General features: G+C 41.5%; 1 protein-coding gene across 13 annotated transcripts in view; it reads right to left on the bottom strand.

Moving 5' to 3' along the window:
- BIRC6 (baculoviral IAP repeat containing 6) overlaps positions 1-10054 on the bottom strand; it is a 225633-nt gene extending 215579 nt beyond the window's left edge. For 10 of the 13 annotated variants that reach the window (XM_040496461.1, XM_040496464.1, XM_040496463.1 and 7 more), the window contains exon 1: positions 9627-10050. In XM_040496461.1, coding sequence (XP_040352395.1) covers positions 9627-9951 — 325 coding nt within the window. In that variant the 5' untranslated portion in view covers positions 9952-10050. Of the gene's footprint in view, positions 1-9626 lie in introns of all 13 variants that reach the window. The other 3 variants (XM_040496471.1, XM_040496472.1, XR_005797250.1) reach the window with 2 other exon arrangements.
- Positions 10055-16460: the final 6406 nt, after the last annotated feature.

Here is a 16460-nt window from a genome sequence, read left to right as displayed (position 1 = left end):
TTATATTCTATCAACTAACTGATACTAAAAACATAGCTCCTATAAAAATAGGTCCCTAAATTTTTTACCTTAAACTAGAAGTCCTTACATTGAAAAATATGGGAGCCATAGGTCAGAGGGACCAAATCCAAGATCCTCAGGCCATTTATCACTCCCAGCCTTGTGCTTTGCACTCTAATACCAAAGGGCTTAATAACAAATACTGCCTGCTTCATGCCTCTACTCTTGCTTATGCTACCTAACTCTACCAACTTGTCTAGAAAGGTTTCCAAATTGGGAGGCAGGGGAGAATTCAAATTCATCTTTATCCCAATATGGCAGGCAAACATTTGTTGAATTAAGCTATATAATTAAAAACCCCAACCCAAAAGTAACACTTATTGAGTGCTTATGGTAGGTTAAGCAATAACTACATGTGTCAGGTTATTTCATCTTTCCAGGGGTGCCTAGCTGGCTTAGTCAGTCAAGCATCTGACTCTTTATCTCAGGGTCCTCAGTTCAAGCTCCACATTGGGTGTGGAGACTACTTAAAAAAAATTTAATTTATCCAATAACCCAACAAGTTAAGGGTGCCAGAGTGAGGTTAAGAATGTTGCCTAAGGGCACAGATAGTAAGTGGTAAATCATTGACTGAAGGCATTCTGGCTCCAGAACCAATATCCTTAACCACTAGGCTCAGTCTTCCTAACTTGTGTCCCCAAATCCTCAAGCTTCAACTTTGAATTCCCAATACCTCCTGGACATCTCTACTTGGATGCCCTTCAAGAACCTCAAAATTAATGTAACTTAAATCACTATCTCCCTCTTGCTCCCCAATCTTCTCCAACAAAAACCACTCTTCACACCTTCTTGTACTGCTTATTTGGGTTAATACACACCATTTACCCAGTTACCTAAAGTAGGAACCCACGCATGAGTGCTTTTCACCTTGTCCATCTCTCTCATCCCCACATTCACCAAATTACACTGTTCCTACCTTTCAAACTAACTCACAGAAAGCTCTCATCACTTCTCACACCAGAGCATTAGCTTCAAACCTCTCTAAAAACAAATTTGATCATGTGATAACCTACAGTGGCTCCCTACCACTGACATCAAGTCAAATTTCTTAGCAAAACAGATTATGATCTTGTGTTTGCCTATCTCTCAGCTTCAGCTCTAACCATCCCCTCACACACCTTAACCCCCAATGTCTTTCCTTGAAAATCTCTTTGTTACTTGAATTCACCATGTTTTGAAAGACCAACAGCTCTCCCCACAAGCAAGTACCCTAGCTTAAGATGATGATCCCTATAACATTCCCTCCCACTACCTCATCTTTCAAAATGGATCATAAAAACAACCTCCTTTGAGAAGCCTTCTTTTTTTCCCTCGGGTTAAAGAAACTTCCTCCTGTGTACTCACACAGCATTGTGCATATCTATATCACACTACTTATGACATTACGCTAAAATGGTTTACCTAAACACATCACCAAGCATACATTCAAAGGCCAAAATGTTGTCTTAATTATTTTGTGTTCCTGTGCTAGCATAATGTTGCTCTTTTAACAATTTCAACTCCAAAATCAATTCACTTACATAGTTTATATTTCTCCTGTAATACAGAAGTTATTATTTTATAATTATGCCCATTAGATTTTACCCAGTCACATTTCCACATGCATGGAAAACTGGAAGAATACTGCCATTTCAACAGAATATCTGTAGCAAAAATGTCTACTACACTTAAATAGCCCCTACTACCAAAGAATAAAAACATAATAAAAAAACACTTATAGAGTACATACGTTACACAACCACTTTATGGGATAGGCACTATTATTATCTTCCTTTTGTAGATGAACTTCAAAATTAAATAGAACCAAGACTTAAGATCAAAATGTTCGGCTCCAGAATTTGATCTCTTATAGTGACTCTCAATAAGCCTAAAACTACTAAAAGACCAAGATAAATTCTCACTAGAGCAAAACCATCTTTGAACAGGTAATAGGAAAACTTGGGAGATAAAAGTTTAAAAAACCGTATAAACTTCAAGGATCTTAAAAACAATCTTAATATAGGGGCACCTGGGGGGCTCAGTCAGTTTAGTGTCCGACTTCAGCTCAGGTCATGATCCCACCGTTCATAGGTTTGAGCCCCATGTTGGGCTCTGTGCTGGCAGCTCAGAGCCTGGAGCCTGCATCAGATACTATGTCTCCCTCTCTCTCTGCCCCACCCCCCTTCAAAAATAAATATATATTTTTAAAAAATCTTAATATAAATTTTTAGTCTTAATATAAATTTACTCTAATTGTGGCAAAATGTTTTGTTAATAAAATAGTAAATTGGGGCACCTGGCTGGATCAGCTGGTAGAGCATGTGACTCTTGATTTCAGAGATCTAAGTTCAAGCCTCACATTCAGTATAAAAATTACTTAAAAATAAAATCTCAGGTCATGATCTCACACTCCGTGAGTTCAAGCCCCGCGCTGGGCTCTGTGCTAACAGCTCAGAGCCTGGAGCCTGCTTCAGATTCTGTGTCTCCCCCTCTCTCTGCCCCTCCCTCGCTCATGCTCTGTCTCTCTCTGTCTCAAAAATAAATAAAAACATTAAAAAATTTTTTTTAATAATAAAATCTTAAATAAATAAATAAAACAAATCTTTGACATAAGATAGGTCATCACGTTTCATTACTAAAGTCAGTCAATTGCAACATCAAGTTTGTACTCAGCCCACAAAGAGATCTGACCAATTAAGTTTTTATAAAGAACTCAGATGTATCCAGAAAACAAATAATTTCTAAGGCTACTAAAATTCCAATTCTATACTGTCTTATATTCTCTTTCATAAAAGAATAATTGAGACTAGGAAGGCTACATGAACCAAAGTCAGGAAATAGGAAGTGGTCTGAATCATCTACAATTTCTAAAACAGACCTACAGGATGATTTTGCATTTTATCCAAATTAATGCATGCCTAATTCAGCAGTAGTGAGAAAAATATTACCACTTCTAACAAAGTGATAGTAACTAAGAGTTGTATCCCAAAAATTAGATTTTGAGAAATATGCAGGTAACCTAACTAGCTTTCTATACTCCAAGACTTCTTGATGCAGGCAGCTCTGGGCTTTGAGTCTGAACAGCAAGTTCATATCAAACAAAAAGTAAATACAGAAGTAAAACTTCAGCCAATCTGAACTTCACTGCACCTGGAGTACAGTAACCTTTTTCTCATTTATGACCATCGTGGTAATTTCTCAAATCAAAATCAACGTCTATACAGAAAAAGGAAAAAGGGAAATATTCATAAAGAAATGTGAAACTAGAGCGTTGGTCTAAAAACACTAAGCAGCTTTGGAGTTTCCTCACCATGACAGAAATCTGGAACCTACTTCAGAAACAGAAGAGACATGATTTCCTTTTACACATATGCTACAACACCTACTGATTAATATCCATATATCTCCTGTTACTTATGTAGATATACTACATGAACATTTCATATATACACAGAACTAGTAATAGAACAGTCTTAACTTCATTCTGACATTCAGCCACACCAATACACTGCAAGACATTTATCCAGAGATAATATTTGTCACCAACATTTACATTTCCAACTACAACTCAACAGTATCTATCCTCTGTACATAACACTAAAGCAGTGAACATTTTTTCTAAAGTAATAGCGAGGAACATGGCAATACTAAGCATCCACGAGGCTTAAGAGAATTAACATTCACTGTATACAAATGCTAAGCCGTGTTAGGCACTTTAAATATGTTTACCACTTAATCTACACAACCACCCTATTAAAGGTTAATCTTAATTTACAAATGAGGAAGTTGAAATTCAGGAATTTTAGAGAGTGAGTTAGTGAGCTAAAATTCAAAATTCAGGAGCGCCTGGGTGGCTCAGTCGGTTGAGCATCCGACTTCAGCTCTCATCATGATCTCGCAGTTCATGAGTTCGAGCCCCACGTCGGGCTCTGTGCTGACAGCGCAGAACCTGGAGCCTGTTTCAGATTCTGTGTCTCCCTCTCTCTCTCTGACCCTCCCCCATTCATGCTCTGTCTCTCTCTGTCTCAAAAATAAATAAATGTTTAAAAAAAATTTTTTTAATAAAATTCAAAATTCAGAATACCCATTCTCTTTCCACATGCCCTCAAAAAAGTGTATTAAAAAAGCAAACAATATAAAATGTACTACATTGGGGGGAGAGGTACTATTTCAGAAAGCAAGAGGATACATTACCACTAGTAGTTAAATAATACAAGAAAATACTGAACAAAGGGCTTAGGACCAACCCCTGGTACCTGGTGGATTTAATAAAGAATGTTGATTCCATAAAAAAGAAAAAAAAAAAAAAACCTGAACAATACCTTACTCAAAGCAAAAATTAGATGGATTCTGCTGAACGGTAATAAGTGGTAAATATGAAAAATAAAGTTAAACTTTCGAGTTAAGTTCAAAAGATTTAACAGAGAATACCAAAAAGGTTTAAGTAAAAAAGGAGTATTTACAAAGATTTACAATTAATAGAAAGAAATATTTTTGAACAGTAAACACACTGTTCTAAAAACTTTCTGTGTATTAACACTTAATTCTCACGATTAGTACAATTATCATCCCCATTTTGCAAATGGGGAAACTGCAACAGAAATGTTAAGTAATTTAGTCAAGGTTACACAGTTAAATTGGGAGGTGGGGGAAAGCAGAAATTGGGATCTTAACCAGAGCCAACTGTCTCCAAAACCAAGCTCCTCCCTTAACTGTTATGCTAAACTGCATGAACAAACAAAAGCTCAAGAGAACATATCTAGCAATATAAACAATACGGTCAAGTGGTATATGTAGAACTATTTTGATTTTTAAAATCCAAACTGCACAAATTTTCATTAGCGAATTGCAAATTAAAACAATGAGGTCCCACTACACACCTATCTAAATGGCCACAATCCAAACAAAAATCAGAGTGCTAAGAGGGATTTGGAGCAACAGGAACTCTCATTCACTACCACTGGGAAAACAAAATAGTACAGCTGCTTTGGAAGACCGTTTGACAGTTTCTTACAAAACTAAACATACTCCTAAGACATGATCTGGCATTCACGTTCCTTGGCATTTCCCAAATGAACTAAAAACTTATGTCCACACAAAAGCCTGCACACAAATATCTGTAGCAGCTTTATTATTCATAACTGCTGCAACCTAGAGGCAACCAAGATGTCCTTCAATAGATGAATGGGTAAATAAACTGTGGTACATCCAGACAATAGAATATTACTCAACGTTTAAAAGCAGTGAGTTAGCAAGCCATCAAAAGACATGGAAGAATTAAATGCATATTCTTTTTTTTAAATGTTTTTGCTTTTTAGATTTTATTTTTAAGTAATCTCTACACCCAATGTGGGGCTCAAACCCACAACCCCAAGATCAAGAGTCACACGCTCCACTGACTGAGCCAGACAGGCACTCCTTAAAAATGGATATTCCTAAGTGAAAGAAGCCAAACTGAAAAGGCTACATCCTGTATAATTCCAACTATATGACATTCCAGAAAAGGCAAAACCACAGACAGTCAAAAGATCACAAAGTGGCAGGGGGTAGGAGAGAGGGATGGGTGAACAGGCAGAGCACAGAGGATTTTTATGAAAGTGAAACTGTTTGGTATGACATATCCATTTGTCAGAACCCAGAGAATGTACAACACCAAAAGTGAGCACTAACATCAACTAGAGACTTGCGTGATAATGATGTGTTAATGCAGGTTCACGGATTGTAACAAACAGTGAAGGAAGGTTGTGTGTGTACAGGGGCAGGAGGTATATAGGAACACTGTACTCTTCTGCTCAATTTTTACTATGAACCTAAAGCTATTCTTTTTTTTTAAATTTTTTTTTTTCGATGTTTATTTATTTTTGGGACAGAGAGAGACAGAGCATGAACGGGGGAGGGGCAGAGAGAGAGGGAGACACAGAATCGGAAACAGGCTCCAGGCTCTGAGCCATCAGCCCAGAGCCTGACGGGGGGCTCGAACTCGCGGACCGCGAGATCGTGACCTGGCTGAAGTCGGACGCTTAACCGACTGCGCCACTCAGGCGCCCCAAACCTAAAGCTATTCTTAAAAAATCTGTTTAAGAAAAGAATGAGGGGCGCCTGGGTGGTGCAGCTGGTTAACATCCGACTCTGGATCTTGGCTCAAGTCATGATCTTCAAGCCCCACATGGGGATCTGTGCTGATGGTGTGGAGCCTGCTTGGGATTCTCTCTCTCCTTCCTTGTGCCCTTCCCTCACTTGTGCGCTCGCACTCTCAAAAATAAATAAACTTAAAAAAAGAAAGAAAAAAAAGCCAAAGAAGGTGTTTATTTTAGCAGTTAGTATGTAAGACAGCATACATTTAACACTCATTAGCATATATACATAAATTTAAAATATTCATTAATATTTTGTACTAGGCATTCTGAGGAGGGGATATAAACAAGAGGACAGGTTCCTTCCCTTAAGGAGTTTTAAATATAGTTAAATGGACATCGTATATTCACAAAAAGCTAAATAAAATGGAATTTAAATAGTTCAAGACAAAAAACACACCACAAACAATAAGTTGCCAAATTACTAAAATAGACATTAAGAGGACAATATGTGCTTAGGGGTTCAGTGGATCACTTCAGGCTAAAAGAATCAGGAAGTTAAGATCTGCTCCAGGTCTTGAAAAATAGCTAAAATATGTTTGGAGGGAATTGGTGCATTCCAAGAAAGAGCAAAACTACTGAGTTAGGAAAGAAAATTAAATGAACCAGTTCACAAAACTAAATAGGGAGATAAGACCAGAGAGACTGGTAGAGGCCAAATCATGGAAGTCAAAGAATGCCAAACTAAGGAACTGGCCTAGACACTGAGAAATCTTAACTCTTAAACACTAAAATGGATCAAATACTTACCTAACGTGTTATACTGAAAGCTCTTAACATAATGGAAAGTGTATTTATAGACATTTCATATCAGATACAGATACACTGAAGACATATACTAGTAGACACAGTCAAAAATTCACCACCTTTGCCACCCAACTGAAATATACACACAAGTCCTGCTTCCATCCTTCAATTTCCCATCTACACTAATAGGCTACCTATAACCCTATAACCTGAACCCATTCAGAAGACATACTACTCTGTCACCCAAGAACACTCTTCTTCCCCTAATACAAAGATGTCTTTCCTCTGGGGTATGAAAGAAGTGGCTCCTTGCCCCTTAAAGAGGGGTCATGTTAGGACCATGGTCACTGCTGGCACCTCTTCCTTATTCTATTTATAGGACTGTCACCCTCTATTAATCATCAAAAGCAAACCTACCCATAAAGCAAACCTACATAGCAAACCTCTATGTAAAGTCTACACATATTCCAGGTAAGACAAAAAATGCAGCATTCCCTCCCCAATCACCTGAACAGATGACATACACAAGACTCTATACAACCTCTGGTAATTATTTTTAATAACTGCAATTCTCATAAATGAAAACATTTCAAATTTTGTCCATTGTTACTTTGAAACCTTTTCTGTAATCCTTTTGTTTGCCATAAACTCTTCTACATATTTTAAATTACATATTCAATCTTCAATGCATGGGCATCTGCAATTGTATTCAATCCCATACTTTTCTAATTAACAAATGCCCCAACTTATCCCAGCTAAGTTATCCCCAATCAGTGCTGTACCTTTAAACTTGTATTACAACTCTAAGCCCCTCCCCTTTAGTAATCTACCACTAGAGTGACTATTTTCTTCCCTTTCATGAGACACATTCATATATGTCCAATTTCCCCAACTACTTATAACAAACTCTGACATACACTGTTTTTCACAAACATAGCCTCCAAATATAAAAACACCCTATTAAATTCCTAACAAAAACATTTTAAAACTTCTGTTAATACTACTTTTTATAAAAAAAAATCCAAATACATATCCTATGATAGCAATTAGTCAAAGCTTAAAATCATGAAAGTCAGCATTAGATAATGTTTAAAGAGACAAGCATATACTAAAAAAACAGAATCAGGGATACATGATTTTTCATTTTAATTATTCTTTATACCTTTTTGGGTTTGAAATATTTTACATGAGAAGAAAGATATCCAATTACTAGTGAGTATCTCCCTCTCTACATAGTGACAAGTTGTTACCTCCATATTGCAGTTACTGTGAATTGCTACATCTGGGACACCCCTCCTGTCCTTTACCTAAGCCAAGAAAAGAAAAATTACAAGCCTACAATCCAAACTTTCTCTTAGACATATCTTAGATAGGATCCGGGTTTATATTCTGTAGCTGTATACAATCCATTTCTTTCACATCTCTCACATCCACAGAAGTTAAATCTCTTATTTTATCTTTCTATCCCTACACTGCCATTAACTCTTACGTGCCTTACTACACAGTAAACTAGAATAATGACCTGTCCATATTTGCGCATGTTACAAGTGAATTGATATACCACATAACTCATTTCGTTGGCTAAATGCACACAGTCATATACATTATATCTGTATGCAGAAGTCTAACTCCCTCATACACTAACTTTTCAATCTCAATTTATAACATCTAAATTAAGCCACACATCACTTCACCGCAAATGAAATGTCATCTCAGCCAAACATAACTAACTTGGCCAGGGCAATTCCAAACAACTCCACTCCAGTCCACTGAGCGTTCACCTAATAATGCATGGAGTCTCGTCCCTGGAACAACGTTTACATCACCCAGAACAGTTCTCCTCCACTGGCGAGATCCAGACATACCTCCAAATCCCAACTTTCGGCCTGCTGTGGTAAAACAAGTAGAGAGGACCTTAAGTTTCACCTCATTACGAAGCCAAAGGAATCTGTATTTCATACACCGCAGGTCCTGAGCTTCTCATCACTGGGGAACAGAAGTTGGAAGCCCCGAACTAGGGAACAAGGTCTAGTCTTCCATGGCGTCCGTCCTAAAGTCTTCGACGGAACCGTTCAGGCAGCTGGCCCGCCTACTTGCCTCCCCACCCCCACTCCAGGCGCACCCCACCCCCACCCCCGGTGAGAAGCCCGCCGTACATCCCTGCACCTGCGGATCCTACGAACAGTCGAGTATTCACTTCTCTCTACCAGAGGGGAGGGCTTACATGCTGGCTCCGACGCTCGCCTCTGGCCACCAGGCTCTCACGTCGGGCCCAACCCTGCGACCCGCTGGCTCTCTGATCTGGCAGAAGGCATCACCGACACCTTCTCCAGGACCGACCGGGCGTCTGGCCTTCTCAGGTGCAGAGCTCCGAGGCCTCCTCACCTCTCCCAGAGGACCAACCTACACCGGACGCTCAAGGCCCGAAGGCAACTCCCACCACTCCCCGACTCGCCAGTCTTTTCTTCCCAGCTGTAGCCGCTGAAAAAGCCAAGCCCTCGGTCCTCCTCCATCAGCTTCCGGGCCTCGGGTCACAGCCAGGCCTGAGCCCCCCAGCCCTGCCCAGCGCTACCCCATTCCCGTCACGCCGCTTCCCCTCCTCCCAAGGCCGAGCCCCGGGGCTGGGCGGCTTCCTTCTCCGGCATCCCGCGGGCCCCGCTCCTCCCGCGGCGGGACCGGCCCCCGCCCGGCGTGCCGCACACTCACCGCTGAGCGCTGAGGCCTGCAGAGTGGCCCCCGAGGTGCCGTCGATGACTTTGATGGTCCCGCGACTGGTGACGGCCAGGATGGCGTTGAGCGCCGGGTGGTAGGAGAGGCTGTGCAGCCCTTCGGCGTCGCAGCGCATGCAGCCGTCCCGCAGCACCAGCCACTCCGAGACCCCGGCCGCTCCCGCCCCCGCCGCCGAGGAGCAGCCCGAGCCCGAGGCCGCCGCAGCCGCAGCCGCCATCTTCCGGCCTGCGCTCAGCACAATCACACTGGGAAGCGGCTCAGTGACAGTCCCGGGAGGTGCAGCACCACCGCCAGTCACCATCCGGGGCCAGGGGGCAAGCGGAGCGCGTTAGCCGGAAGTGAAGTCAGGCGCCGGCACGCACGCGGGACGTCGGCCGCGCGCCCGGAGGGACCAAGCTCAGAGGGAGGTTGGCGGGGGAGGGGGACAGCGAACGAAAGAGGCGGGACCCGGAGAGGGGGCGGGCGGCGAGCGGCTGGAGCATGCGCGGGAGGGCTCGCGCTTGCCACGCGCCCTGGGTCCCGCCAGCTTCGCGTCCGCAACGTCCCAGTTTTTTTTTTCCCTGAGTGTGGGGAGTGGCCGATGCCTGAGCCCCGCCCCGCTCCCTTGCTCCTGGCGGTGGGGGTTGGGCTCCCTGTGTTTCCGCTAGGCGGGGACCCCGGCCCCTGGGACTTGTGTGAGACGCGTCGAGGCCCTTTGCGGCGTTTCCAGCTGCATCTGGACGGTTCCCTGCAGGAGTGGTGCAGCTGTTTGGCGGTGGCCGTAAGGAGACCCAGGGTTTGAGCCACGGCTCTAGTCTACAAGTAAGCAGTCTGAAAAACCTCTGGTCTGGACGGGGAGAAACCAAACGACCTTTGGACCCGATGTCTATTGCACGCCGCCATTCCCAGATCTTTTTGTTGAACAGAAGTGCCACCTAAGAGTTCTGTGCTGGAAGCACATAAATTAGTGTCTTATCCCGATCCCAAACAAGTCAAGTTACGTGAAGTGTTAATAGGTCTGTGGGGGTGTTGTGAGACCAGAAGACTATAGTCAAGTAAATTTATTAAGCATACCCACTAGCAATGCATTTTTAATCTTTTTATTTAAAAATAATTATTAGATTCACAGTTGCAAATACAGTACAGACCTCTGTGGTCTGCTTCCCCAAAACCTATCCATAACCCTTATCTGTCAAAAAAAAAAAAAAAAATTGGACAAACTCAAATTGAGGGACTCCTGTAAAATACCTGACCAATACTCCTCAAAGGTAGGGCAGGTCCAATTTACTCAGTTTCCCCCAACAGTTACATGTTACATAAGTTTAGTACACTGTCAAAAGCAGGGACTTGACATTTACATGTTGTGTATATAATTCTATCACACATTTTATCACGTGTAGATTCCTGCACCACAATGAGGATAGAGAACTTATGTTTTGTGTGTCTTGGGATCATTCAGTTGTCTTGGAAAGCCTAAATTCTTAAAACCTAAAGTGCTGTTGTGAGAATTAAGAATCATGTAAAATAGCATCGTGTAGAATAGCATCTGACATATAGTAGGTAATCAATAAAAGTTATGAAGGTTGTCTTCCCACATTCCTGCACACTTCATTAAGGAATCTTCATAAACTATCCTAACTATATCTTAAACCTATTTATTTGTATGCAAAGTTTTGGTGGTTTATTTTGTTTGTTTTGAGAGAGAATATGCACAGAGGGGGCTGGAGACCTAGAAGCAGGGAGAGAGAACCCCAAACAGGCTCTGTGCTGTCAGTGCAGAGCCCATTTGGGGGGGTCAATCCCACAAACCATGAAATCATGACCTGAAGGGAAATCAAGAGCCAGGCACTTAACCAACTGAGCCTCCCCAGTGTCCCCAAAATTGTACTCATATAATCTATTCATTCCATTGTGGAATGGCAAATATGCCATTTCTTTGAATGTACATTCATTTTTTAGAGAGAGAGTATGATCAGGGAAGGGGCAGAGAGAGGGGGACAGAGGATCCAAAGTGGGCTCTGTGCTAACAGTAGCAAGCCTGATGCGGGGCTGGAACTCACAAACCGTGAGATCATGACCTGAGCCCAAGTCAGACACTCAACAGACTGAGCCACCCAGGTGGCAAATATGCCATTTTAATCTATTGTTGGGAGACAATATATAATAAAGTGAAAAAATACCCCCAAGTATTAAAGTCTAAACGAATACCTGATTTTGAGTCACTGTGGCCTCATTTATCAGCTCTGTCTATGAACCTGGGCAAGTCAATTATACATTCTGAGAAATTTCCACGAGTGTCAATTGGCAATGATAAAATTATTTGCCCTACTTAGGTTTGTTACAAGACTTGTATATTGTAAAACTTATGAAAGTACTTGTTAACTGTAAAAATGGAAACAAAGGAGTTCAGTGGCTTGATCCAGGTCTCATAACTCAGGAGGAGGGAATAACAGCAAGCTAGACTTTGGACTCAGGCAGTTTGACTCCAGACCCCAGACTCCTGCTCAGAACTTCAGTGTCTTGAGGTAAATACAGTAATGCAAACAATCAAATCTAAATGTAACTGGAGTGTCATTATAAAAGTGTTTTGTTATCTCAGGACACAAGCAGAAACTAAAAACTGCCATTTCAAAGTTGTTTTCTGCTTGGGCGCCTGGGTGGCTCAGTTGGCTAAGTGTCTGATTTTGGCTCAGGTCATGATCCCCCAGTCCAGTCCGTGAGTTGGAGCCCCACATCAGCTCTGTGCTGACAGCTCAGAGCCTGGATCCTGCTTTGGATGGTGTCTCCCTTGTTCTCTGCCCCTCCCCCACTCACACTCTGTCTCTGTTTCTCTCGAAAATAAATAAACAATAAAATAAAAATAGAATAAATAAAAACAAAGTTATTTTCTGTCAAGATTCATTTGGGCCACACTTTTCCATTAATCTGAAAGGGTACCTGAATAGGCCTTGAATACAAATCAAGCTCCTCATCTTATTAATAGGGAAAACAAACAACCTGAACACTAAATTTAAACTTGGTGTACTTCAGTGTTGTACTATAATGAAAAAATTGAGACACAGTTGTTATCTGTTAGCCTGTGTTACATTTTTTTGATTAGGAAAAAAATCATTCTTTTCTCTCTATGAATTTAGACTGCTTTTACCTATAAACCAGAATTTTCCAAAGCTATTTACCCAGAAGATGTTGTAAAATAAAACACTTCCATAATCAAAGAAATTTACGAACCAAGTCCCCCTATATTTCTCCTCTTGGAAGATTTATAATACACATTAGCATACCAAAAGCTCTGAGACCTCCTATGATCAACAATCCTATTTAACCTTCTTTAACCAGCATTTCACAAACTCCTATCAACAGAATCCTGCAAAACAAGTGTTTCATGAGCACTCTTCAGTGTAACTTATTGCTTGTTTTTGTGAATATGTACTTTTGTTTGAGCGCTTGCTGAGGTCTCAAAGACTGCAGTCAAGTGTTTCAGGACCCAGCTTAAGGTTCCTTAAATTGAAGTGATCATAAAAATGAAACTGGCCAAGACTGGATGAAGTTTAGCATCAACTGTGTTGATTTTGTTCTGCAGGTGGAGTTAAGAACCAAGACTTTTTCTTTTTTTTTTTTAAGTAGGCTCCACACCCAAAGTGGAGCTTGAACTCACTACCTTGAGGTCTAGAGTTGCATGCCTTACCAACTGAGCCAGCCACGCACTCCAAAAACAAATACTTCTAGCTTTGAAAATACACTGATTTTCAAGGCTAGTCTATTTTGAAGTGATGGACTTTTGAGGGCCTCCAGCCAAGCCATTTTGGGCACAGGTGGTGATTGCCTAAAGAAAGTAGAAATTCCCTGGGGCACCTGCGTGGCTCAGTCAATTGAGCATTTGACTTTAGCTCAGATCATAATCTCATGGTTCCTGGTTCAAGCCCCACATTGGGCTCTCTGCTGTCAGCATGCAGCTGCTTTGGATCCTCTGTCCGTCCCCCACTCCTGCCTTCTCTGCATCTCCCCAGATCATGCACTCTCTCTCTCTCTCAAAAATAAATAAAGATTAAAAAAAAAGAAGAAGAAACTAGAAATTCCCAATGACAATCACTTTGGAAAGAGGAATTTGCTGGAATCAGAAATGTGGACTCAGAAAGGGAGCCTAACACAGAAAAAGCATTTGACCAAACACAACATCCATTCAAAGAAAAAAAAAACAAAAAGCAACGTGGGAATGCAAGCTGGTGCAGCCACTCTGGAAAACAGTATGGAGGTTCCTCAAAAAATTAAAAATAGAACTACCCTACCACCCAGCAATTGCACTACTAGGCATTTATCCACGGGATACAGGTGTGCTGTTTCGAAGGGACACATGCACCCCATGTTTATAGCAGCACTATCAACAATAGCCAAAATATGGAAAGAACACAAATGTCCATCGATGGATGAATGGATAAAGAAGATGTGGTATATATATACAATGGAGTATTACTCAGCAATCAAAAAGAAGGAAATCTTACCATTTGCAGCTACATGGATGGAACTGGAGGGTACTGTGCTAAGTGAAATTAGTTAAAGACAAAAATCATATGACTTCACTTATATGAGGACTTTAAGAGACAAAACAGATGAACATAAGGGAAGGGAAAAAAATCATATAAAAACAGGGAGGGGGACAAAACAGAAGGGACTCATAAATATGGAGAACAAACAAGAGGGTTACTGGAGGGGTTGTGGGAGGGGGGATGGGCTAAATGGGTAAGGGACACTAAGGAATCTACTCCTGAAATCATTGTTGCACTATATGCTAACTAATTTGGATGTAAATTTTAAAAAATAAAAAATTTTTAATTTTTTTTTAAAGTGTATTTATTTTTGAGACAGAGAGAGACAGAGTATGAACAGGGGAGGGGCAGAGAGAGAGGGAGACACAGAATCGGAAGCAGGCTCCAGGCTCCGAGCCGTCAGCCCAGAGCCCGACGCGGGGCTTGAACTCACAGACCGCGAGATCGTGATCTGAGCTGAAGTCGGACGCTTAACCGACTGAGCCACCCAGGCACCCCAAAAATAAAATTTAAAAAAAGAAAACAACAACAACTCTCAGCCAACCAAAGATAGAGGGAAATTTCCTCAACTTGGTAAAAAGTATCTATAAAAACAAAAACAAAAACCTACTGCTAACAGCATACTTAACAGTAAAAGACTGAATCTTTTCCCTCTAAAATCAGGCAGAAATCAAGGACACCTACTCTCACTACTCCTTTTCAACACAGTACTGGAAGTTCTGGAACTTAATGGAAGTCATTGCAACAAGGAAAGAAAAAGAAATAAGCATAGAAAGAGAGCACTTTCTCAGACTCACCCCTCTTTCCCTTATGCAGCCACTGGTGGTGGGGGCCAGTCTTTAGGAAACCGGTAGAAGCTAAGATCGCAAAGGGCCAGTGGCCCAGGACTGCAGGTGATGATTGGCAGAATGAGCAGGGGCTCTGGCTGGATAGAAGCCTGTGCCTGCATCTACACAGGAGCAGAGACAGGGGCAAAACTGATTCTAGAGCTGACAAAGCAAACGCTCTCCCTAAAGATTCCCTGGTAAATAGGGGGACTCTGAATGAGTGGTTGAGGTTATGCCATGGGAGCTAGAATTTGAGCACATTTATAACACACTCCAGTAAAACCTGGAACCGATACACACACGCACACACACACACACACGCGCACACACACACACACACACACACACAATTGAGCCATATACAAACGGTGCATAAAATAAATGCCTGATGTAATAAAGGAAACAAAATTTAAAGGGAAAGAAAGTTGGACAACAATAAAAGAATCTCTAAGATAAAAAAAATAAATAAATTATCAGCCTAATGCCCAAATTAACTTCCCTACAGAAGTTTATAGACAGATTTGCTTTATCCCAAAATAGAAAATGATCAAGTTCTAATGATTTCTAATGGAAAGGCGGATCTCCTATAAATTACTTCTATCTGGCCTGATATTGACAGCCAGTATGTGTATCATTAAAATTCACTCTCAGGACAAAACAACGAGATGCGACTTCACGTTCATTAGGATGGCCACTATGAAAAGGAAAAAAATAAAAACCAGAAAATAAGTATTGATAAGGACGTGAAGAAATTGGAACCTTTTAATGAGGTGTCTTAATGTAAGGTGTAGTATCTGGTTTCTGCAGCAGCTACCTGGACAAGCTGGGCTGCACAACCAACAAGTACAGGGAAGTTAATGTACCATGTGGCAAACTTTGACCACTGAGGCACAGGAGATGGAAAGGAGTTGCTTAATAATTTCTCTCCTTTTTTTTTATTTTATTTTATTTTTTTTTTAATATTTTTTCAACGTTTATTTATTTTTGGGACAGAGAGAGACAGAGTATGAACGGGGGAGGGGCAGAGAGAGAGGGAGACACAGAATCGCAAACAGGCTCCAGGCTCTGAGCCGTCAGCCCAGAGCCTGACGCGGGGCTTGAACTCACCGACCGCGAGATGGTGACCTGGCTGAAGTCGGACGCTCAACCGACTGCACCACCCAGGCGCCCCGATAATTTCTCTCCTTGATAGACTGTTTGAAAACACTCTAGTTCCAAAGAGCCTATTAGAAATATATCCTATGTGAATGAGCAGTCATCCATGTTTCATTGTGAAACTGGCCAGACTGCTAATACAACAGCTTGTATTTGCTTTCTCTTCTTCCCTGCTTCACGTTCCTTTTCCCCTAACTCTTGCTGCCCTAAGATTGTACCATCACACATTCGAAAGGAAGGGAGGGAGGGAGACAGGGGAGGAAGGAAGGAAGGAAGGAAGGAAGGAAGGAAGGAAGGAAGGAAGG

Source organism: Herpailurus yagouaroundi, unplaced genomic scaffold (assembly GCF_014898765.1).
Source record: "Herpailurus yagouaroundi ecotype Mexico unplaced genomic scaffold, PumYag 188, whole genome shotgun sequence".
In the NCBI taxonomy this organism is placed as follows: domain Eukaryota; kingdom Metazoa; phylum Chordata; class Mammalia; order Carnivora; family Felidae; genus Herpailurus; species Herpailurus yagouaroundi.
The sequence above is the reverse complement of the archived record's forward strand: the minus strand, read 5'-3'. Positions and strand labels throughout refer to the sequence as shown.